The following is a 23375-nucleotide window of genomic DNA, read 5'->3' on the forward strand; positions in this document are numbered from 1 at the left end:
CTCAGTTTGTGGTAAAAGCTTGTCTCAAAATTCAAGTTTTACAATCCACACAAGAATGCACATTGGAATGCATCTGCATCTTTGGCTTACTATGGGCTTAAAAAGGGAGACCGTCACAACCCCCTTTTCTACAAACAAGTCCAGGAACATTTAGTTCCTGGTAATAAAGTTCCTGTGGCCCAGGTGGTTTGCATCTCCCCCTCAACTCATAGTTCTTGATAATTTATGCAAATGACAATGATGATGTATCAGTGCGAGGTCTTGTGTTACTTTGTTACTCATTACTGACACCCTATGGCTGTTAAGCATCATTGCAGTTCCAAAATAATTCAGTGAACTCTAAAAAAATATTTTGGTGTATCTTAGTTGAATTAGAATACATATTCCAGAAACGTCTGTGACTATGTCAGGAATGAAATCGGGCATCAGCCGCAGCGTGCTTCCTTTTAAAATGCTCGTTTATCACTGTTGTGCTGCTAAAAGGAGGTTTACATCGTAGGACGTAATTTTGTGAAATGCCCCCATGGTCGAGTCCAAGTTGAGGTCGCACGCATTGCTCCGTATGCGGCAGGCACAAGTCAAGATAGCACGGTAGAAAATAAAACAAAGTCGCCGCCTGAGGTTTGACTTGACCAAACCAAATTTGTCTTTCTCCAGACGTCAGTGAAAACGGTCTCCGTTCTGTGAAAGAGGAGCCAGACTTGACTCACATCAAAAAGGAGGAGGAGGGGGAGCAGATCAACAAGTCACCAGTGAACGTTCTCCCTATAAAGACTGACGATGAAAACAAGGATGAGAGTGAGGACAAGAGAGGGGCGGAGCCTACAAGCAGCAGATCAAGTCATCACGTGACAACAGAAGGTGATGAAGACCACTGGGGGCCATCACAAGCACATAATGAGGACACATTATCAGACGCTCATGACCATGATGATACTAATGATGATGATGATGATGATGGGCAAGCCAAAGGTGAAAGGGCATGTCACACTGACTCATTCACTTCAAAGCTGTCTTTAAAAGGGCACAGAAAAACACACAGTGGTGAAAAACCTTTTTCCTGCTCAGTTTGTGGCAAAAGCTTCTCTCAAAAGTTTTATTTAACAATCCACACAAGAACGCACAGTGGAGAAAAACCTTTTTCTTGCTCAGTTTGTGGCAAAAGCTTCTCTTTTAAGTCAAATTTAACAAGTCACACAAGAATACATAGTGGCGAAAACCCTTTTTCCTGCTCAGTTTGTGGAAAATGCTTCTCTCAAAAGGCAAATTTAATAGAGCACGCAAGAACACACACTGGAGAAAAACCTTTTACTTGCTCAGTTTGTGGTAAAAGCTTCTCTCAAAATTCAAGTTTAAAAATCCACACAAGAAAGCACAGTGGAGAAAAACCTTTTTCTTGCTCAGTTTGTGGTAGACGCTTCTCTGAAAAGTCAAATTTAACTTGTCACACAAGAACACACACTGGAGAAAACCCTTTTTCTTGCTCAGTTTGTGGTAAAAGCTTCTCTCAAAATTCAAGTTTAACAATCCACACAAGAATGCACAGTGGAGAAAAACCTTTTTCCTGCTCAGTTTGTGGAAGACGCTTCTCTATAAAGTCAAATTTAACTTGTCACACAAGAACACACACTGGAGAAAAACCTTTTTCTTGCTCGGTTTGTGGCAAGAGTTTCTCACAAAATTCCCATTTAACAATCCACACAACAACACACACTGGAGAAAACCCTTTTTCCTGCTCAGTTTGTGGCAAAAGCTTCTCTGGAAAGTCTAATTTAAGAAAACACACAGCAACACAGTGGAGAAAAACCTTTTTCTTGCTCAGTTTGTGGCAAAAGCTTCTCTTTTAAGTCAAATTTAACAAGTCACACAAGAATACATAGTGGAGAAAAACCTTTTTCTTGCTCAGTTTGTGGAAAATGCTTCTCTCAAAAGGCAAATTTAACAGAACACGCAAGAACACACACTGGAGAAAAACCTTTTACTTGCTCAGTTTGTGGTAAAAGCTTCTCTCAAAATTCAAGTTTAACAATCCACACAAGAACGCACAGTGGAGAAAAACCTTTTTCCTGCTCAGTTTGTGGTAGACGCTTCTCTGAAAAGTCAAATTTAACTTGTCACACAAGAACACACACTGGAGAAAACCCTTTTTCTTGCTCAGTTTGTGGTAAAAGCTTCTCTAAAAATTCAAGTTTAACAATCCACACAAGAACGCACAGTGGAGAAAAACCTTTTACCTGCTCAGTTTGTGGAAGACGCTTCTCTGTAAAGTCAAATTTAACTTGTCACACAAGAACACACACTGGAGAAAAACCTTTTTCTTGCTCAGTTTGTGGCAAGAGTTTCTCCCAAAATTATCATTTAACAATCCACACAACAACACACACTGGAGAAAACCCTTTTTCCTGCTCAGTTTGTGGCAAAAGCTTCTCTGGAAAGTCTAATTTAAGAAAACACACAGCAACACATAGTGGAGAAAAACCTTTTTCTTGCTCAGTTTGTGGCAAAATCTTCTCTTTTAAGTCAACTTTAACAAGTCACACAAGAATACATAGTGGAGAAAACCCTTTTTCATGCTCAGTTTGTGGAAAATGCTTCTCTCAAAAGTCAAATTTAACAGAACACGCAAGAACACACACTGGAGAAAAACCTTTTACTTGCTCAGTTTGTGGTAAAAGCTTCTCTCAAAATTCAAGTTTAACAATCCACACAAGAACGCACAGTGGAGAAAAACCTTTTTCCTGCTCAGTTTGTGGTAGACGCTTCTCTGAAAAGTCAAATTTAACTTGTCACACAAGAACACACAGTGGAGAAAACCCTTTTTCTTGCTCAGTTTGTGGTAAAAGCTTCACTAAAAATTCAAGTTTAACAATCCACACAAGAACGCACAGTGGAGAAAAACCTTTTTCCTGCTCAGTTTGTGGAAGACGCTTCTCTGTAAAGTCAAATTTAACTTGTCACACAAGAACACACACTGGAGAAAAACCTTTTTCTTGCTCAGTTTGTGGCAAAGGCTTCTCTGTAAGGTCAAGTTTACGAAGCCACACAAGAACACACAATGGAGACAAGCCATTCAGTTGCAGCGTTTGTTCTAAAAAATTTGCCACGAAACCGGAAGCTGAGAGACACGATTGTGCTGGCGAGAATTGATGCGATCCGTGAAGCTTAAAAAAAAGACAAAAAAAAACTGAAGGAACTGACTCTTTGTGGTAAGATGTAAATTTTGATTTTGAATAAAATATGAAAAATTTAATTTTTCAAAGCTCTTTTATTGACTTAAAGCCAATGTGATCAGTGCCAGAAGAACCATTGTGTCTGAGTGATGACGATCGTTTTTTTTTGTTTTCATATCAAACATTATAAATGAAATTAATTTCCTTTGCCTAGAACAACATTTGTTAACATTATGCTTTTCAGTTGTCTTTTTAATCGTACTTAATGGAAAAGGTGTGAGAAGAAACTGTGCTTATGAAATCATTGCCTTCCACAATCATCAATAAAATCACGTGTTCCACTTGCTCAACTGGCCTTCATTACGTTGTGTGAAAAGGCAAAAAACAGATCTCGAAGTTGGAACTAAAAAAAGAACCAGAAAGAGAAACGCAAATAGTCTCAGTTTGTCTTCAAGGTTTTGGTATGTCAGGAGTTGGCAATCTGATGGCAACTGGAGTCAGCGCTGGTTTTCTCATTGTGTTTGGCTGGCTCATATATGTATGGTCCATTGAACAAAACTCAAACTCTTCAAATATCCCCTCACATAAATTTAATATTTCGCTTTCTGAATAAATATCTGACTTGCTAAAACCTCTTTCTAGGTTGAGCTCTATCAAGTGTTTGGGGTGAATTGCTAGGCAGAATCTCACTTCGGAAAAAATATAATTTTGTAAAATATACCAAATATTTTTGTTCATGCTCTATTATATTTTTTATACTTTGGATTGCTTATATAATGAAATCGGGAAATATTAAAATGTAAAATTGGCAACGGCATACTGACTTAAATAATCGAGTTCATGTCCGTTAAATGCCGGCCTTATTTTCTCCCGAGGGAGCTAACGGTAGTGATTGTCACAGCTGTTTACATCCCTCCCGACGCTAGCACTAGCACGGCGCTCTCGCTACTCGCGTGCGTCATCAATAAACATCAGCGGGCCCACCCTGATGGCGTTCACGTAGTAGCGGGAGACTTTAATAAGGCCAATTTAAAGACTGTACTCCCAGAGTTTCACCAGCATGTCAAGTGCCCAACGAGGGGAGACAACACTCTCGACCATGTGTACTCGAACATCAAGCACGCATACAGAGCCCTCCCACTCGCCCCTCTCGGCCAGTCAGACCACCTGTCCTTGCAGCTCGCACCTGCGTACACCCCTCTCAGGCGCAGATTCAGGCCTACCACAAAGACTGTGAAAACCTGGCGTGACGACGCCATGAGTGAATTACAGGACTGCTTTCATGACACAAACTGGGACCTCTTTGATCATCAGGACCTTGATGTCTACACGCATTGTGTACTGGACTACATCAAGTTCTGCATGGAAACTGTGTCCCAACATAAGACTATACGGACCTTCCCAAATGCGAAGCCCTGGATGTCCAGCAGGGTTCGCTCTCTCCTCAAGGCCCGTGACGCTGCCTTCAGGTCAGGCGACAAAGCCCAGTACAGGGTGGCTCGTGCTGACCTGAGCAAAGGCATCAAGCTAGCCAAGGCAACCTACAAGGGGAGGCTGGAGGCCCACCTTGCCAGTAACAGGCCACGGGAGGTGTGGCAGGGTCTACGGAGCATCACCAACTTCCGTGGCAGCAGCACGACCTCTGTAGACCCGAGTGCATCGCTGGCAGAGGAGCTTAACTGCTTCTTCGCTCGCTTTGACTCGCCCCAACCGTCACACCCCCGCACTTCAAGCTCCAACTCCCCCCCACTCATCGTAGAGGAACACGATGTGAGGCGCGCGCTCCTGGCGGTCAACCCCAGGAAAGCTACAGGACCCGACGGAATACCAGGCAAGGTCCTCAGAGCATGTGCCCACCAACTGTCACATGTTTTCTGCAGGATCTTCAACCGCTCCCTGGCTCAGGCAGTCATCCCCTCCTGCTTGAAAACTTCCACCATTATTCCTGTCCCCAAAAAGTCACCAGCCGTCCACCTGAATGACTACCGTCCTGTTGCTCTCACACCAGTCATTATGAAGTGCTTCGAGAGGCTGGTTCTCCAGCACATCAGGGACTGCCTTCCTCCCACTCTGGACCCCTACCAGTTTGCATACCGGGCTAACAGATCCACTGAGGACGCCATCGACACTGCTCTGCATGTTGTGCTGGGCCACCTGGAACGACAGCAGAGCTATGCAAGGATGCTCTTTGTGGACTACAGCTCGGCATTCAACACGATCATCCCAGACATCCTCGTCGCCAAACTGGACACTCTCGGCCTCCCTGCCCTCACACGCATCTGGATTAAGGACTTTCTGACCAACAGACCCCAGACTGTGTTGCTCGGCCCCTACACGTCCTCCACCCGCACGCTGAGCACCGGTTCCCCCCAAGGATGCGTGCTGAGCCCTCTCCTGTACGCCCTCTACACCTACGACTGCAGCCCGGCCCACGGCAACAACACCATCGTCAAGTTTGCTGACGACACGACAGTGGTCGGTCTGATCTCGGAAGGTGACGAGACAGCCTACAGAGAGGAGGTAAAGAGACTGACAACTTGGTGCAAGGACAACAGACTGCACCTTAACTCTGCTAAAACAAAGGAGATTGTCGTCGACTTCAGGAGGAACAAGACGCTGCCGCCCCCCCTCTGCATCGAAGGCGTGTGTGTGGAGAGGGTCCACACGTTCAAGTTCCTGGGAGTACAGATCTCCGATGACCTTTCTTGGAGTCACAACACCACAGCAGTGGTAAAGAAGGTCCGCCAACGTCTGCACTTCCTGAGAGTCCTCAGGAAATTCAACCTGGACAGGAAGCTGCTGCTGGCCTTCTACCACTCGTCCATCGAGAGCCTGCTGACGTACTGTGTCTCCACCTGGTACAGCGGCTGCACTGAGGCGGACAGAGTGAGGCTCCAGAGGACAGTCAAAACAGCGCAAAGGATTATTGGCTGCCCTCTCCCCCCCACTGTCGGACATCTACACCGCCCGGTGCCTCAGAAGGGCTCTCAACATCGTCAATGACAATACCCACCCAAACTCACACCTGTTCGACCTGTTGCCCTCTGGCAGGCGCTACAGATGCATCAAATCAAGGACCAATAGACTGAGAAACAGTTTCTTTCCGAGAGCCATCTCCTTACTGAACTCTCACACACACACGAGACCACCCTAACCTCGCAAAACAGCATTGTGATGTGTTTCTATATGCCCTATTCAGTACTGAATTCCATTGCACTGTCTTCTTTATTTATTTAATTTATATATTTGTCTGTATTATTGTTGTATTGCACTGGAGAGGGGAGCCCTCTAATCTCGTTGCACACTTGAGTACAATGACAATAAAGGGATTTCTATTTCTATTTCTAATGCAATTAATAAATATAGAAACATTTTATAAATATTGAACTAATTGAGAAGAGTCCTTGAAATAAATATTGAATTATAAAAAATACTTACGTATTAAATTAATTCAACTACCCGACCCCAGATGAGCGGCAGAAAATGGCTGGATGGATGGAATAATTTAAATTGCATACATATTCAAATGAACAAATTTGTTCAGAAATATTCAAGAGTGAAATAAAAAGGTTTAAATTAATATTGATATAATTTCACATATTAAAATAATTGAATAAATATTGTAGTATTACATAAGCAAGCTTAAATATAAGTTGAAATAAATTTTAAAAAAGTTGTGTATTTTTAAATAGCCTAATATAGATATGGGAAGTAATTCTCTTTATGAAACTATGACGGGACTGGAGCTCACAGAAGTGACCAGTCTTGGTTCTGAAGTTCCGATGTAACCAGATACTGCCCTGAGAGAAAATAGGCCTGAGCATTGTTTATGGTGGGGGCAATTCTCTCGCCAGGTCAGTGACCTTCCAGGGTATGGAAGTAATTTAAGGTGGTCACGAGTAGACTGGTCGTATCAACGGGGAGACGCATCTGCTCTCCCTCTGGGGGACTTTTGGAGGGAAATCCCGAAGACTAGCGGGATGGGAATGCATATGCAACAAGGGAAAATTAGATATTCATGTCCTATTTGGGCATTCCCGATAAGAAGGGAATGTCTGAGAGGGGGCTCGCACGTTTTTGGGGAGACTTCTTTTGACATCAGCATGTGACGAGAATAAAATCTTTCTTCTTTCTTTTGTTCTTTTCCATCACCAATCCAGCCTTGCTCGGCTGCCTCTCCTGAAGGCAGCAAGGACCCACACTTCAAAGACAAAATATACTACATATTGAAAGAAAAATAATACTCAAATATTGAAATAAGTATAGAATTGAAAGAATAAACAACAAAGAAATAAATACCTCCTGGAAAATATCATTATTTATCAACATTTGTCAACATTTTTCTTTCTTGCACATTCTTAAACGTAATTTTTTTTTTACTTTTACTTTTTAAGTTACTTCAGTGCATTTCACACCTGTGCCTTCGGGGAATTCCTACTTTGTTCTACTTGAATAAATCCCCATCAAAATACCATCATTTATGACACCACGGCTGGACAAATAATATCCAGAAACACACTTACGCACCACTGAGTGAGTGTTGGACGATATAGCTTCTCTTGAAAGGTCCGACTTGAAAATGTCCTTGCAAGTGTATCTGCAATAAAAAATCACACTTTTCCCTCCTTCGGCCAATGTGGTTTAAAAAAAGAAAGAATATATTTCAGATTTTTGAACGGTCGCCAGTTACGACTTTTTGGTGTGTTGGTTCGGCATAGCGCCGCACTGCCCCGCAGTATTGGAACTCACTGGAGTTGCATCTTCATTTGAAGTTTGAAAAACACAACAAAAACCTACGATATTTCGTCCGAAAATTGACAGTCGGAAGTTTTCTTACCTTCTGCGCATGTTTACAAGTGGCGACAAGTTCGTTCAAATCCGAACATTTCGGATTCTGACATGACTAAAGTAGCTCGAATATTTTTAAGTAGACAATTCAGTTGCGAGTAAGGAAGGGAGTAATATTTGATTATTGGCTGTTAATTCATTAGCTCCATGATGTGACCTGACATAGTGTCAGTGACTGTGTTCTGTTTATGCTATGAAAACAAGACTGTGTAATTGTAATTCTGTTGTAATTCTTTCGAGGCACTGTCCGAAAAAAAAAATTCATGCAATTTGTAATCAGACACTTTGTCATCCAAAAAGTCACTCAGGGCAAGGTAATTTAATCTTTGGGCAAGAGAAAAAAAATTGTCACTTGCCCAAGTTGGGCAAGTAATTTGGCCACTCGGGCAAGGCAAATTTTAGTGGCACTTGCCCTATGGGCTAGCAGTTTTTAAAGTTAACTTCGAAGCCTACGAGTGAACCACAGCATTGTTGCAAGTTCGGTCGGAGAAACGTAAACGTCCCACTGCAGTTGCAGCAGCGGATTCTCCGGGCAAAGGCGGAAGTGACGTAAGAGCTGACTCGCCAATGTGGCGTTAATTTAGTTTTTTAGTTTTTTTTTATCAACCGAATTCAAATATTATATAAAATATATATTAAAATAGAACAGCAAGGTGTAAAAACAGAAACAGAGGCAAATAAATATATTTGAAAAATACGTGTCTGAAGCATTAGCAAGCGCGCAGCTTCCGAAGGACCTCGACCACATCCACCGACTCCTCCACACCGGAACAAAAACACCCACCGCTAAATTCTTCTGATTTAGTGTGGAACCGACTGTAATTTTCTCACAGGATGTCCAGTGCTACTCTAAAGGACGTCGACATAATTCATTAAGTCTTTGTGTCCCGATAACCTCATCTTCGCGCGTTGATGCTTTTCGGCGTAGTTAGCTTAGCTGTTAGCTAGCTAGCCGCTAACGAAAAGAGGCACACGACTCATCGCCAAGCAGAGATCAAGGGCGGGTTTTTTGGAATTATCATTTGAAAATGTGTGCAAGAACGACACCCAAGTACAAAGAGGAACTTTGTGGAATAAAAGAAGAGAACGAGCAACATCTTCAACTGCTGGGCGAAGGTTGCGAGCAGCCTCGTGTTGTGCTACACAAAGCAGGTTTGTACCCGTCTGACTCTCATTTGCTTTGTATAGAACGACTTTCTATCGTTCGAAATATGCATCACACCATTAAGTTATTTGGGGAAATGCGTTCAAGGTTATTGCCGTTTTATTTTTATTTTTTGCTTTTAACTTGCCGGTCTGCTGAACATTTGTTGATGCCAAATTAAATCAGTGCAGGAAATAAATGCCATAGAAAAACCATTAGTGGGGGGTAAACTCCATGTTTTTTTCCAGTATAAAATTTGAACTGATTATTTAACATTTGACATATGACAATGTCAAAGTGTTCATGTTTTTCCATTCTTTATGAGTTTGCATTTACAATTTGCTTTGCTGTGCTTCAATAAAACGCCGCACAGGAGCGGGAAAGCTTTTCTCTTTGGCGGACTGCTCCTCGCAAGTGACAAAGACAATCTTGGTTGGGTGATTCGTTTATCAAGGCTTGTCTCGTTTTTTACAAAAACTCTGACGTATCTTGTTCAAGCAATTCCTTATGGTATGATTGAACCTGACTCTAAAAACTGTGCACACTGTGGCAAAAAGATCAATGGCGTTGATGAATTTTAGTGGCTATAACACAATGGATTAAGTTTTTGAAAAAATCAAGTACGTATTGGTCTTATGTATTTATGAAATTTTTACTGGCTCGGTCAATGAACCTCGGGTGGTCCTGCACAGTTTTGTGCACGTGTGCGTAGTTTCACCTCATCCAAACATTTAAAATACATTTAATGCATCCATCCAGGGTTGCTCGGATCTCATCAGTGAACAAGCGCATGCTGCAAGGAATGCATCTGCATCTTTGGCTTACTATGGGCTTAAAAAGGGAGAACGTCACAACCCCCTTTTCTACCAACAAGGCCAGGAACATTTAGTTCCTGGTAATAAAGTTCCTGTGGCCCAGGTGGTTTGCATCTCCCCCGCAACTCAAAGTTCTTGATAATTTATGCAAATGGCAATGATGACGGAACAATGGGAGGTCTTGTGTTACTTTGTTACTCATTACTGACACCCTATGGCTGTTAAGCATCATTGCAGTTACAAAATAATTCAGTGAACTCTTAAAATCTTATGGTGTATCTTAGTCTAATTTTAATACATATTGGATAACTTTAAAATACACCTTATTCATATATGTCAGAGTGAAAGTGTTGTTGCTTAATTTATGCGTAGGGATTTTGATTCTTCACACGTAATTTTGTTTTCAAATTTATTTAGAAACAGAAATTTTATAAAAAAAAATTAAAAAGGGGAATGTTGGAATGTACTAGAAACAATCTAAGACAAAGTCGCCGCATGAGGTTTGACTTGACCAAACCAAATTTGTCTTTCTGTGTCCTGCAGACGTCAGTGCAAACGATCTCCGTTCTGTGAAAGAGGAGCCAAACTTGACTCACATCAAGAAGGAGGAGGAGGAGATTAACAAGTCACCAGTGAACGTTGTCCCTACAAAGAGTGAAGATGAAAACAAGGATGAGAGTGAGGACAAGAGAGGGGCGGAGCCTCCAAGTAGCAGTTCAAGTCATCACGTGACAACAGAAGGTGATGAAGACCACTGGGGGCCATCACAAGCACATAATGAGGACACATTAGACGCTCATGACGATGATGATGATGATGGTGATGATGATAATGGGCAAGCTAAAGGTGAAAGGGCATGTCACACTGACTCATTAACTTTGTGTTTAAAAGGGCACAAAAAACACACAGTGGTGAAAACCCTTTTTCTTGCTCAGTTTGTGGCAGAAGCTTCTTTGATAAATCAACTTTAACAAACCATAGAAGAACACACAGTGGAGAAAAACCTTTTTCCTGCTCAGTTTGTGGAAAAGGTTTCTCTCAAAAGTCTCATTTGGTAAGGCACATGAGAACACACAGTGGTGAAAAATCTTTTTCATGCTTAGTTTGTGGAAAATGTTTCTCTCAAAAGGCGAATTTAACAAGCCACACAAGAACACACAGTGGAGACAAGCCATTCAGTTGCAGCGTTTGTGCTAAAACATTCGCCACTAAACAGCAAGCTGAGAGACACAATTGTGCTGGTGACAATAGCAGCGATCCTTGAAGCTTAAAAAAAGACAAAAAAACTGAAGGAACTGACTCTTTGTGGAAAGATGATGTTGGAGTTCAGTCACCATGGAAATGAGAAGTAGTTTCGTAAATCAACCTTTAAAAGCCAAACTTACGCCAATGCATGTTAGTTTTTTTGTACTCAAGAAGAAAAGGGTCAAATAAAGACTCAACAACAACTGATTAGAGTTCCGATATTTAGTTTCTTCAATTTCTGGAGTTCAGGAAATAGTATCTGGGCGGCTTTTTCTTAATCTCACGAGAAAACTGCACTCGGGCAAGCACAGTTGAAAAATGCGCGCCATCTTTCAGCCCAGCTTCAGTTTTTATAGGAGTTTTTTATGTCAAGGGTAATGTAGGTTGAATCGGTCGTCCTCGCTCCCTCCCACGGCACGGGTCCACGTCCAAGGGAAGGTCCTCCCCAGGTTAGTCATCGTCTGGATAAGTTGATTCCCGTCTGGTTCCTAAGACTGGCACGCCAAGGCTGGCCTTCCCTGGCGGGCAGTCTCTCCGTCGCTCGCCTCGCTGGCATTCCTCTGGAATCTTGTCGGTGTGCATGTGTGTGCAGGTATACGTGTATGTGCAAGTGTGTATGTGCGTGTGCTCCGATCTCCAATTGTTCTGTCTTTCGGAATGTGTTTTTTGCGATAGCGTCTGTGTGAGTCCTCCAGTGCCCAATTTGGTATGTTTCCCTCTACAGCCAATGTGGAGAATGTGCTTCATCGTATTTGTCCATGAAGTGCTGTGAATGCAGCTCATGGAAATGCTATGTGCGCAAATCTATTCTCACTACTGAGAATTTCAATAAAGTTCACACATTTCAACTAAGTACTATAAAGAGAATAATATAATAAATCAGTAAACATCAGGCCTACCATCCCAGTCATTCTTGTGACCCATGCTTCGAGTTTCATTTGATAAATGCTTCTTGTTTCATCAATGTTTAACATATTCCGTAAATATGAACCTGCTAACTTTAATTATCGACATACTGTCCCGTATGTGTTCAAAATAATGCCAGTAATCGTAATACAATCCTACAATGTAAATTTTGATTTTGAATAAAATATGATATATTGAATTTTGCAAAGCTTTTTTTATTGACATTAAGCCAATGTGATCTGTGCCAGAAGAACCATTGTGTCTGAGTGATGATTTTTTTTGTGTTTACATCAAACATGAAAATAAAATTAATGGCCTTTGTGTGGAACAACATTTGTTTACATTATGCTTTTCAATTGTCTTTTTAAACGTACTTAATGGAAAAGGTGTGAGAAGAAACGGTGCTTCTGAAATCGGTGCCTTCCACAATCATCAATAAAATCACTTGTTCCACTTGCTCAACCGGCCTTCATTACGCTGTGAAAAGATGAAAAACTGAACTAGAAGTTGAACTAGAAAAAGAACCAGAAAGAGAAACACAAATCGTCTCGGTTTCTCTCAAAGGTTTTGGAATGTCAGGAGTTGGCAATCTGATGGCGACTGGAGTCAACGTTTATTTGTCACCACGGAGATGATCCCCATCACGCAGTTCGTTGCTGCGGCTGTCTGAATTGGAAAGGTGAATTACCGTAGTTTAATGAATACTGAAAGCAATAATGAAATATTTAAGTAATTAAATAAACACTGAAATAATTTTTAACACTCTAACATTTCAATAAAATAGTGAAAAAATTAAAATTCGCAACCATATACAGACCGACTGGTTAGCACGATGGCCTCACAGTGAGAGACAGCATCGGGCACGGGTTCGATCCCGGCTCCGGCCATCCTGTGTGGAGTTTGCATGTTCTCCCCGTGCCTGCGTGGGTTTCCTCCGGGTACTCCGGTTTCCTCCCACATTCCAAAAACATGCATGGTAGGCCGATTGAACACTCTAAATTGCTCCTAGGTATGAGTCTGAGCGCGGATGGTTGTTCGTGTCTGTGTGCCCTGCAATTGGCTGGCAACCAGTTCAGGGTGTCCCCCGCCTACTGCCCGAAGATAGCTGGGAAAGGCTCCAGCACCCCCCGCGACCCGAGTGAGGAGAAGCGGTATAGATAATGGATGGATGGATACAGAGTTAATTAAATTCATAATAAAAATAGAATTATTTACTAAATATTGGACAAATTGAAGGGTCCAAATTTTGAAAGATAAAAAATAATAAATGAAATTTTAAGTATGAATTAATTCAATAAATAATTAAAACAATTCCACACATATTTAAATGGACAAATATTCAAGATTGAAATAAAAAGTATTTAAAAATATTAATAGAATTTTTACATTTTGAAATTTTTTAATACATATTGGAGTAATACATAAGCAAGCTAAAATAATTACATGAAAATCGATTTAAATACTGAAAGAGGTAAAAAAACGTGAAAGAAAAAAAAAACTTAAATATTGAAGTGAGTATACAATTAAATGAATAAACAACAAACACCTCATGGAAAATATAATGTATCAACATTTGTCAAACCACAATGTGAAATTTTGATCTGAAAGATTTCTTTCTTGCATATTCTTAAAGAATCTTCATTATTGTTTTTCTTTTACTTTTTTAGTGACTTAACAGCTCAATCCATGTGAAATGTCCCCTTGTGAGAAAGAAAACATCACATGCAAAAAATAAAGAGCAACCTATTGTTTTTTCGGACAATCAAGGCACTGTCGAAAAAGCCTGTAAAAAGGCAAAGGTGCAAACTTGACAAAGTATCACTTTATCACATCAACTGTTAATAATGGGAAAATAGATTTGGGATTGTCACTGATGGTGTAGTGGTACATTCGCCTGATTTGTGTGCGGGTATCGTGGGTTCGGTTCTCACTCAGTGACAGTGTCTATGTCTGCCTTGTTCCTGGCTGGCGACCAGTTCAGGGAGTTGTGCGCCCTTCGCCTATAGACAGCTGGGATAGGCTCCCGTGATCCTTTGCAGCAGGGGCGGGAATAATTTTTGATTGGCGGGCCACAATGAGTTCTAAAATTTGACAGACGGGCCGGACCAGGAGCAGATGGATAAAGTGTTTTGGTGCCCTCACGTCATGTGAGAAAAAAAATACATTTAATTTTAAATGAAAGTGGGAAAAAAGCATTAAAACAGTATATGTCTTTGAAAAACCACAGTATTTAGAAAATAAAACATGAACAAGGTTTATTCATTTAATTTTTTTAAAGTTCGGCAGGCCGGATTAAAACATTTAACAGGCCGCATGTGGCCCCCGGACCGTGGTTTGCCCACCACTGCTTTCCAGGATAATCGGTAAGAAATACTGTCCAACCGACAACATGGTGGCAGATGTGTTAACAAAATCAGAAATGTTTGTTAATGTTAAAAAAGTTTTTTTTTTAAACGTATTCGTAAATATGTATCATGTCACTGATGGTGGAGCTGTACACTCGCCTGAGTTGTGTGCAGGCAACGTGGGTTCAGTTCCCACTCAGTGACGGTGTCTAAGCCTGCCCTGAGACTGGCTGGCGACCAGTTCAGGGTTTGGTGCGCCTTTCGCCCGAAGTCAGCTGGGAAAGGCCCCAGCACCCTCCCGCGACCCTGCACAGGATAAGCAGTGAGGATAATGACATGACGTGACAAATATTTGTCCTCTCATCAATATTTGCACAACAGAGTACTGAGCTTCGAGATCCTCACGATAATAGTTCTCGAAACTATATTTCTCATCAATGTAGGTTAGTTAAGGGATATTTTATTGACAATCTAATCTCAATATACAAAGACAGAAAAAAATGGTGGTGGGGGGCGCGAATCTTTTTCTTCTTGGGAGGGGCGGGCGTGAAATAATTGAGAGGCACTGCGAGTATATGCCGACATTATATTCATACAATCTTGCAGCCCGAGTGAACCACAGCATTGTTGCAAGTTCGGTCGGAGAAACGTAAACGTCCCACTGCTGGAGCAGCGGCGGCTTCTCGGGACAAAGGCGGAAGTGACGTAAGAGCTGACTCGCCAATGTGGCGTTAATTTAGTTATTTTGTAAGATTTTTTTATCAACCGAATCAAAATATTATATTTAATATATATTAAAATAGAACAGCCATAGGTAAAAACAAACACAGAGGCAAAGAAATATATTTGAAAAATACGTGCTTAAAGCATGACGTCATTAGCAAGCGCGCAGCTTCCGAAGGACCTCGACCACATCCACCGACCCGTCCACACCGAAATAAAAACAGCCACCGCTAAATTCTTCTGATTTAGCGTGGAACTGACTGTAATTTTCTCAAAGGATGTCCAGTGCTACTCTAAAGGACTACGACATAATTCATTAAGTCTTTGTGTCCCGATAACCTCATTTTCGCGCGTTGATGCTTTTCGGCGTAGTTAGCTTAGTTTGTTAGCTAGCTAGCCGCTAACGAAAAGAGGCACATGACTCATCGCCAAGCAGAGATCAAGTGCGGATTTGTTGAGATTGGCGTTTGAAAATGTGTGCAAGAACGACACCCAAGTTCAAAGAGGAACTTTGTGAAGTAAAAGAAGAGAACGAGCAACTTTTTCAACTGCTGGACGAAATTTGCAACCAGCCTCGTGTTGTGCTACACAAAGCAGGTTTGTACACGTCTTACTCTCATTTGCTTTGTAAAGAACGACTTTCTATCGTTAAAAATATGCATCACAACATTGAGTTGTTTGGGGAAATCGTTCAAGGTTATTGCCGTTTTATTTTTAAATTTTGCCTTTTACTTGCCGATTTGCTGAACATTTGTTGATGCCAAATTGCAGAAAATAAATGCCAAAGAATAACCAGTAGTGGGGGGTGAACTCCATGTTTTTCCCAGTATAAAATTTGAACTGATTATTTAACATTTTACATTTTCTGGTTTTTATATATTGTTCAAGCGATTCCTTACGGAAATAATTCTGCTTGAATCTAAAATATATGCACACTGCGGCGAAAACGTTAATGGCGGTTGATCAATTTTAGTGGATAAAACACAAAATATTATGTTTTTTTTTTTTAAAAATCAAGTACGTATTGGTCTTATTTATTTATTTATTTATTAACTTTGTGCTGGCTTCGTCGGGTGTAAGTCAAGTTTTGTGCATGTGCGCATAGTTTCACCTCATCCGAACATTTAAAATACATTGAATGCATCCATCCAGGGTTGCACGGATCTCATCAGTGAACAAGCGCATGCTGCAAGGAATGCATCTGCATCTTTGGCTTACTATGGGCTTAAAAAGGGAGAACGTCACAACCCCCTTTTCTGCCAACAAGGCCAGGAACATTTACGCGCTGCCTCTAAGGGCGCAACACCTGTTGAGGGTGCTATTTCTGTCTTTGAAGCACGTACTGGGCCCACCGCCTTACAAGGCGTTAGCTTGGCTGCTGTTAGCACAGCAGTAACTCAGCTGCTCACGCTGACTCAGCCGATGGCAACTCACTTTGCCTCAATACCATCAGCAATTGCCCCATTTCAATGACCGATGCCATGAAACCATTGGGAATCAAGGTCATTAACATTGACTCTAACCAATAATAGGTGTCTTGGCAATAGCCTACAAGACAACGTCAGGGGAGGGACTTCACTGGTCACCAGACTCCTTAGAGTCACGGTTTCAAATCCCCCCAAAAAACCTCAACATACAAGCAAACAATGAAACAAAGAAATAAGATTAACACAAAACATGTATCTCTCATGCCATCTATATACCCAAAAGAAATAAAAATAACACAAAAAGATTATAGCAATGGCTTCTTGGGAGGCACTCAGCCTTAGCTAATTACAGCAATGGCTTCTGGGAGCCACTCAGACTCAGCCAATCACATGGCTGTTTAGAGAGATGTGCTGTTGTGCTTTGGGCATTTTGTCTGTTGTCTAAACCTGGGACGTTTCTTGCTTGCAATAACATAAATGATAAGACAGACTACAACATTGTGGACAGCTGCCCTTTTGTCCAGCTTTCTCCTACACCATCACCCAAACACCATAGTCACATAATGTATAAGTCACGGTCAATTAGAAGCATGGATGACTCAGACTTTGTCCAGCAGGGTTTGCTAACATGCACTCCGAACAGCCCAATGAGTAAAAGGGTTGATGGTCGTGAGTGATATTTTGTCCATATAATGGGCGCAGTCGCCTTACAAGGCGCTTTGTTTGTTTAGGGTAAGATGTGGGACTTTAAAGTGCGCCTTATGGCTGCGAAAATACGGTAGTTCCTGGTAATAAAGTTCCTGTGGCCCAGGTGGTTTGCATCTACCCCGCAACTCATAGTTCCTGGTAATTTATCCAAATAACAATGACGATGTATCAGTGGGAGGTGTTGTATTCCTTTGTTACTCATTACTGACACCCTATGGCTGTTATACATCATTGTGGTTACAAAATAATTCAGTGAACTCTTAAAATATTATGGTGTAACTTAGTCTAATTTGAATACATATTGGATAACTTTAAAATATACAGTCATTATTCAAATATGTCAACATGAAAGTCAGAGTGAAAGTGTTGTTGCTTAATGCTTATGTGTAAGAACTTTTACTCTTCAAACGTAATTTTGTTTTAAAATTTATTTCAAAACAGAAATTTTATAAAAATAAAAAGGGTAATGCCGGAACTTACTCGCAGGATAAATGTCATTTTGGGTAAAAAAAAACCCCAAACGTAAATCATACAATAAATAGCGACTCTGATGCCAGGGCTCCTTGAATTCTTTTAGGTATCCAGATTATCATGAAAGCAAAAAGTACCCACGATGAAACTATCCATAAATGCAAAATGAAATACTTGTAAACATATTTCGCTTGAAGGATTACTATTTTATCAATGACATTATGTTGCGATGGCCCCCATCAATAAGTTAGGGTCCCACAACAGGTGTTCCATCAGACGCACACGATAGCCTGTGTGTGCTAACTTCAGCTAGCTTCCAGAAACGTCTGTGACGATGTCAGGAATGAAATCGGGCATCAAAAGGGGGTTTACATCGTAGGACGTAATTTTGTGAAATGCCCCCATGGTCCGGTCCAAATCGGGGTCGCACGCATTGTTCCGTATGCGGCAGGCACAAGTCAAGGTAGCACGGTAGAAAATAAGACAAAGTCGCCGCCTGAGGTTTGACTTGACCAAACCAAATTTGTCTTTCTGTGTCCTACAGACGTCAGTGAAAACGATGTCCTTTATGTGAAAGTGGAGCCAGACTTGACTCACATCAAAAAGGAGGAGGAGGAGGAGGAGATCAACAAGTCACCAGTGAATGTTGTCCATATAAAGACTGAAGATGAAAACAAGTATGAGAGTGAGGACAACAGAGGGCCGGTGCCGACAAGCAGCAGCTCAAGTCATCACGTGACAACAGAAGGTGACGAAGACCACTGGGGGCCATCTCAAGCACAAAATGAGGACACATTATCAGGCGCTCGTGACTATGAGGATGATGATAATGAGCAAACTAAAGGTGAAAGGGCATGTCACACTGACTCATTAACTTCAAAGCTGTCTTTAAAACTGCACACAAGAACACACACTGGAGAAAACCTTTTTTCTTGCTCAGTTTGTGGTAAAAGCTTCTCTCAAAAATCAAGTTTAACACTCCACACAAGAACGCACAGTGGAGAAAAACCTTTTTCCTGCTCAGTTTGTGGTAGACGCTTCTCTGTAAAGTCAAATTTAACTTGTCACACAAGAACACACAGTGGAGAAAAACCTTTTTCCTGCTCAGTTTGTGGTAAAAGCTTCTCTCCAAAATCAAGTTTAACACTCCACACAAGAACACACAGTGGTAAAAAACCCTTTTCATGCTCAGTTTGTGGCAAATGCTTCTCTCGAAAGTCTCATTTAGTAAGACACACAAGAAATCACAGTGGAGAAAAACCTTTTTCTTGCTCAGTTTGTGGCAAAAGCTTCTCTCGAAAGTTTTATTTAAAAATCCACACAAGAACGCACAGTGGAGAAAAACCTTTTTCTTGCTCAGTTTGTGGAAAATGCTTCTCTCAAAAGGGAAATTTAACAGAACACGCAAGAAAACACACTGGAGAACCTCTTTCTTGCTCAGTTTGTGGTAAAAGCATCTATGGAAAGTCTAATTTAATAAAACACACAACAACACATAGTGGAGAAAAACCTTTTTCCTGCTCAGTTTGTGCCAAGAGTTTCTCTCGAAAGTCACATTTACGAAGCCACACAAGAACGCACAGTGGAGACAAGCCATTCAGTTGCAGCGTTTGTGCTAAAAAATTCTTCACTAAACGTAGTGCTGAGAGACACGATTGTGCTGGTGAGAATTGCAGCAATCCTTGAAGCTTAAAAAAAGACAAAAAAACTGAAGGAACTGACTCTTTCTGGTAAGATGTAAATGTGATTTTGAATAAAATATGAAATATTGAATTCTGCAAAGCTTTTTTATTGACGTTAAGCCAATGTGATCCGTGCCAGAAGAACCAACGTGTCTGGGTAATGATTTTTTTGTTTCCATCAAACATGTAAATACAATTCATTGCCTTTGCCTGGAACAACATTTGTTAACTTTATTCTTTTCAGTTGTGTTTTTGATCGTACCTAATGGAAAAGGTGTGAGAAGAAACTGTGCTTATGAAATCGGTGCCTTCCACAATCATCAATAAAATCACTTGTTCCACTTGCTCAACTGGCCTTTTTCCTGAGCCTTTGTGTTAGTAGAGTCATTTAAAAGTCTAATATAGAAAACAGTGTCAGTGTGAAAAGATCGGTTTCTGATTGCCAAACTTACATTTATGAATAAAAAAAATATTATTAGCAAATAAATTATGAAAAAAACATCTGCAGCATCACACTTCTGAAAGAAACAGAAAACATTTTCCCACTTTCAAGAAAAGTATTTAAAAAGAAATAAACTGACACATTTATTGAAGTCCTTCCAAAATGTCCTTGAGTATGAGCCGATCCAAAACGGGTGTTGAACTGTCTCTGCGTGGGTTCCACAAAAAGAGCAACTCTTCCGGCTTCTCGCTCCTCTTCGGTACAAAACAGTTTTAAGCTTACAATGCAAACTGTTCCACAATTATTAACCAATCAGGAGTCGGACACTAGGGCTGATTCTGATTGGCTGTTTACCGTCCAATCGCATTTTATAACAGTATGACATCCGGGAAGACTCAAGTCTGTGACGTACTGACTGCTGCTGTGAGTAGACTACAAACAAAGCACCCAAATACCCTGCTCCTTATCTCTGGTGACTTCAATCATGCTTCTCCTTCCTCCTCTCTGCCTTCATTCACACAATATGTAACCTGTCACACCAGAGACAATAAAATCTTGGACCTTTTCTATGCCAACACCAAGGAGGTGTACACATCACTATCCCTCCCCCCGCTGGGCAAAGCTGATCACAACTCGGTGGTTCTCCTTTCCTGTGTACAAACCTCTGGTCTGCAGGCCGCCAGCTGTGACAGGCACAGTTCAGAGATGGTCTTTAGAAGCAGAGGAGGCCCTAAAGGACTGTTTCAACACAACTGTGTGGGAGGTATTCAGCGAAGCTCACGGTGAGGACATTAATGGTCTAACAAACACAATTACAGACTATATTAACTTCTGCATGGAGAACACCATTCCCACCAGGACAGTAAGATGTTTCTCCAACAACACACCATGGATCACAGCAGACATTAAAGCTCTCCTGAAGGAGAAAAAGAGGGCTTTTGTGTCAGGCGACAAGGAAGAGCTAAAGAGAAACGTCAGCTGAGAAGGAGGATCAAAGAGGGGAAAAAGTCCTCCAGGATGTGGATGGAGGAAAAGCTGCAGAGTAATAATGCCAAGGATGTCTGGAGGAGCCTGAAGACCATTTCAGGCTATGGACAACCAAAGCCCCAGAAGAGGGGGACCTTAATAGGGCAAATGAGTTAAACCTATTTTTCAATATGTTTGATCAGATGCATGCCTGTAAGATGGGCTGAGGATAGTTAATCAGTTTGTGTATTTATAATCATGTTTTTATACACTCATTTATGTTTAAACACACACACATAGACACTTACTTGTTATTTTAGCACACACACGCACGCAGACACTGTATCCTGATGATGTGTATAGTTAAACTGACCTTTACACTGTGAGTTGTGATTCTCTGCCTGCTAGAGTTACTGATGATTAGTTATTGATGTTTTTCTGTCTTCTGCTGATTAGTTTAGTCTAATACAGACCACCATTGTTAAGTAATCTCCTGTCTTCTGGTGATTTAGTTTAGGCTAAACAGACCTCCATTGTCAGTTAATCTTCTGTCTGCTGAGGGATGAGTTTTCTTCTTCTAATAAAAAAGCCAGAGCAGGGTGTGAGAGTCAGAGGTTGCAAAGGCTTGAACAGAGCAAGACGTTCGTTCCAGCCTGACCCCTCTCCCCTTCGCGAACGGTCAAAAACAAAACTTTATCTGGTGTTTCTCTGGGTCTCTGCAAAGTTAATTCAGTCTATAAAAGGCGTCAGGGAATTTTAAACCTGACATTTATTTGGTGCAGAAACCCGGGAGCCACACCTGGACGGACGCTCGTTGCTGGATATTTTGGACGCCACCGAATCTGACGTCAGCGCTTTCCCATTGAAAGAAAGCGGGCCTCCGAGTTCCGGCTACGGCCGTCTGCCCGGATGTCGGTTCCCTAGCGGACAAGGCTGATCCAGAGGAGACCAGGTATTGTTTTTCAAATTATTTTGTACCACCATTGTAAAATTTTAAGAGTTTAAAATATTAAAACAATTGGAAGTGGGTGATTGAGGTGAGTGAGACAAGCACGCGCAGAGGCCGGGCCTCGACCGTTTAGTCAGTACGGTAATAAAACTGCATGGTGCTAGTCCAAGGAGTTATACAAAAATAATTGGTAGCGAATTAGGCCATAACTCATTGATAGCAAATTGACCATAACTCGTTGAAACTGAGCAAATTTTAGCGATACGGGTAGCACGGTGAACAAATTGAGTAGTGTTTTCTCGGTGTCGAAGGTGGCGAATTGGGCCATAACTCTGTGAGAAATTGAGCAGATTTTAGAGAAAAGACGACAGCCTAAGAGAAGGGAAACAAGGTTTCCGCGAAAATTAGAGGTTCCCTCCGGTGTCGACAATGGAAATGATCGACAATCTGTGGAGAAGGTCGACTCACAATTTCACATTAAAATTTAGGGAATAATAAGGCATTATTTTTGGTGGTTTCTATTTAGATTTTCTTTGATACGCAGACTGCTTGTTTGATTGAGAGGTGTGTGCGTGAATTTGGTGCTGTACAGCTGTGTGTGTGTGTGGTGAATGAGACTGAGTGAAGAGGAAGGGAGGGGGTGATTGAGTGCCTGTGCGCGTGTGTGTGAGTGGAGACGGCGGACTTCGGACAACAATGGAAAATGGGTCAAAATGTGGCAAAAGAGTTGAAAGCAAACCCTGATGTGAAGTTTATGAACGGGTATGACCCGGATTGTTGCCAATTTCTAGAGGAATGGGTGAGGAAATATGACTTTAAGCCACGTCTGAAAGATCCGGCAAATTTCGAAGCAGTGAAAAGTGCGTTGATGGAAAAAAGAAAGAGGAAGATAAGAAAGGGGGAAAACACTAAATCAGTGGACAGGCAACTGAGGGCTAACATAAAGTGGGTAGAACAGAGTAAGAAGAGAGTGGAAGATATTAGAACAAAAGAGGAGGAAAAAGTTTATCAGATGAAGAAAAGGAAAGATGACGAGACCGGAGTCAGAGGCAAGAGAGGAAGTGCACTGTTCAATGAGCGAACCCACACTGCCGCGCAAGCAGGAAGACAGGCGGCCACAGCCCTAGAGGCGGAGTCAAGTGAGGATGAGGTGCCGCCCCTGGAGAGCGAGGAGAAAAATGACACTCCCCGCTCTTCACACACGGCCCCTTCTGCCTCATTTGATTCAACACGGTGGCCCCCCGCGGCTGGAACAAGGGAGCAAATGAAAAGGAGAGCTCAAGCAAAGCCGATGGAAAAATCACTCAATTACCCTGAAAGAGCACAAGTCTTTCAAGCCACGAACCTCTACCCACCGCTGCCCAGTGTAGAGACCTACCCGATGGTGGCCGTTGCCAACCCAGCTTTTGGGACTGATGATGCAAATGGCCACCCACATGAACCTACCATCATGGTCTACAGGCCCTGGACCCAAGATGAATGCAAGGCGGCCTGCCAATCAATTCCTCCAATCGAAGCGGAAACTCTCCGGTAA

The 23375-nt window shown here is 41.7% G+C and overlaps 1 protein-coding gene across 1 annotated transcript; it reads left to right on the forward strand.

Annotated features, from left to right (window-relative positions):
* The first annotated feature begins 523 nt into the window (after positions 1–523).
* Positions 524–23375, forward strand: LOC148342333 (uncharacterized). Its single transcript, XM_088288140.1, has 5 exons — positions 524–560; positions 1991–3018; positions 20509–20593; positions 21675–21803; positions 22942–23375. Exons 1-5 carry the CDS (start codon positions 524–526, stop codon positions 23373–23375), a joined length of 1713 nt encoding a protein of 570 aa, XP_088144266.1.

This window comes from Idiotropiscis lumnitzeri, chromosome 2, assembly GCF_059441095.1.
Source record: "Idiotropiscis lumnitzeri isolate Australia: NSW breed Sydney's pygmy pipehorse chromosome 2, RoL_Ilum_1.0, whole genome shotgun sequence".
NCBI classification, from domain to species: domain Eukaryota; kingdom Metazoa; phylum Chordata; class Actinopteri; order Syngnathiformes; family Syngnathidae; genus Idiotropiscis; species Idiotropiscis lumnitzeri.

What these genes read in the sequence shown, in the direction of transcription:
- LOC148342333 (XM_088288140.1), top strand. Translation starts at nt 524, where the DNA reads ATGGTCGAGTCCAAGTTGAGGTCGCACGCATTGCTCC. An exon ending in GAGGTCGCACGCATTGCTCC is followed by an intron (nt 561 to 1,990) that starts GTATGCGGCAGG and finishes TTACTTGCTCAG; the next exon opens with TTTGTGGTAAAAGCTTCTCT. An exon ending in TTTGTGGCAAAGGCTTCTCT is followed by an intron (nt 3,019 to 20,508) that starts GTAAGGTCAAGT and finishes GCCAACACCAAG; the next exon opens with GAGGTGTACACATCACTATC.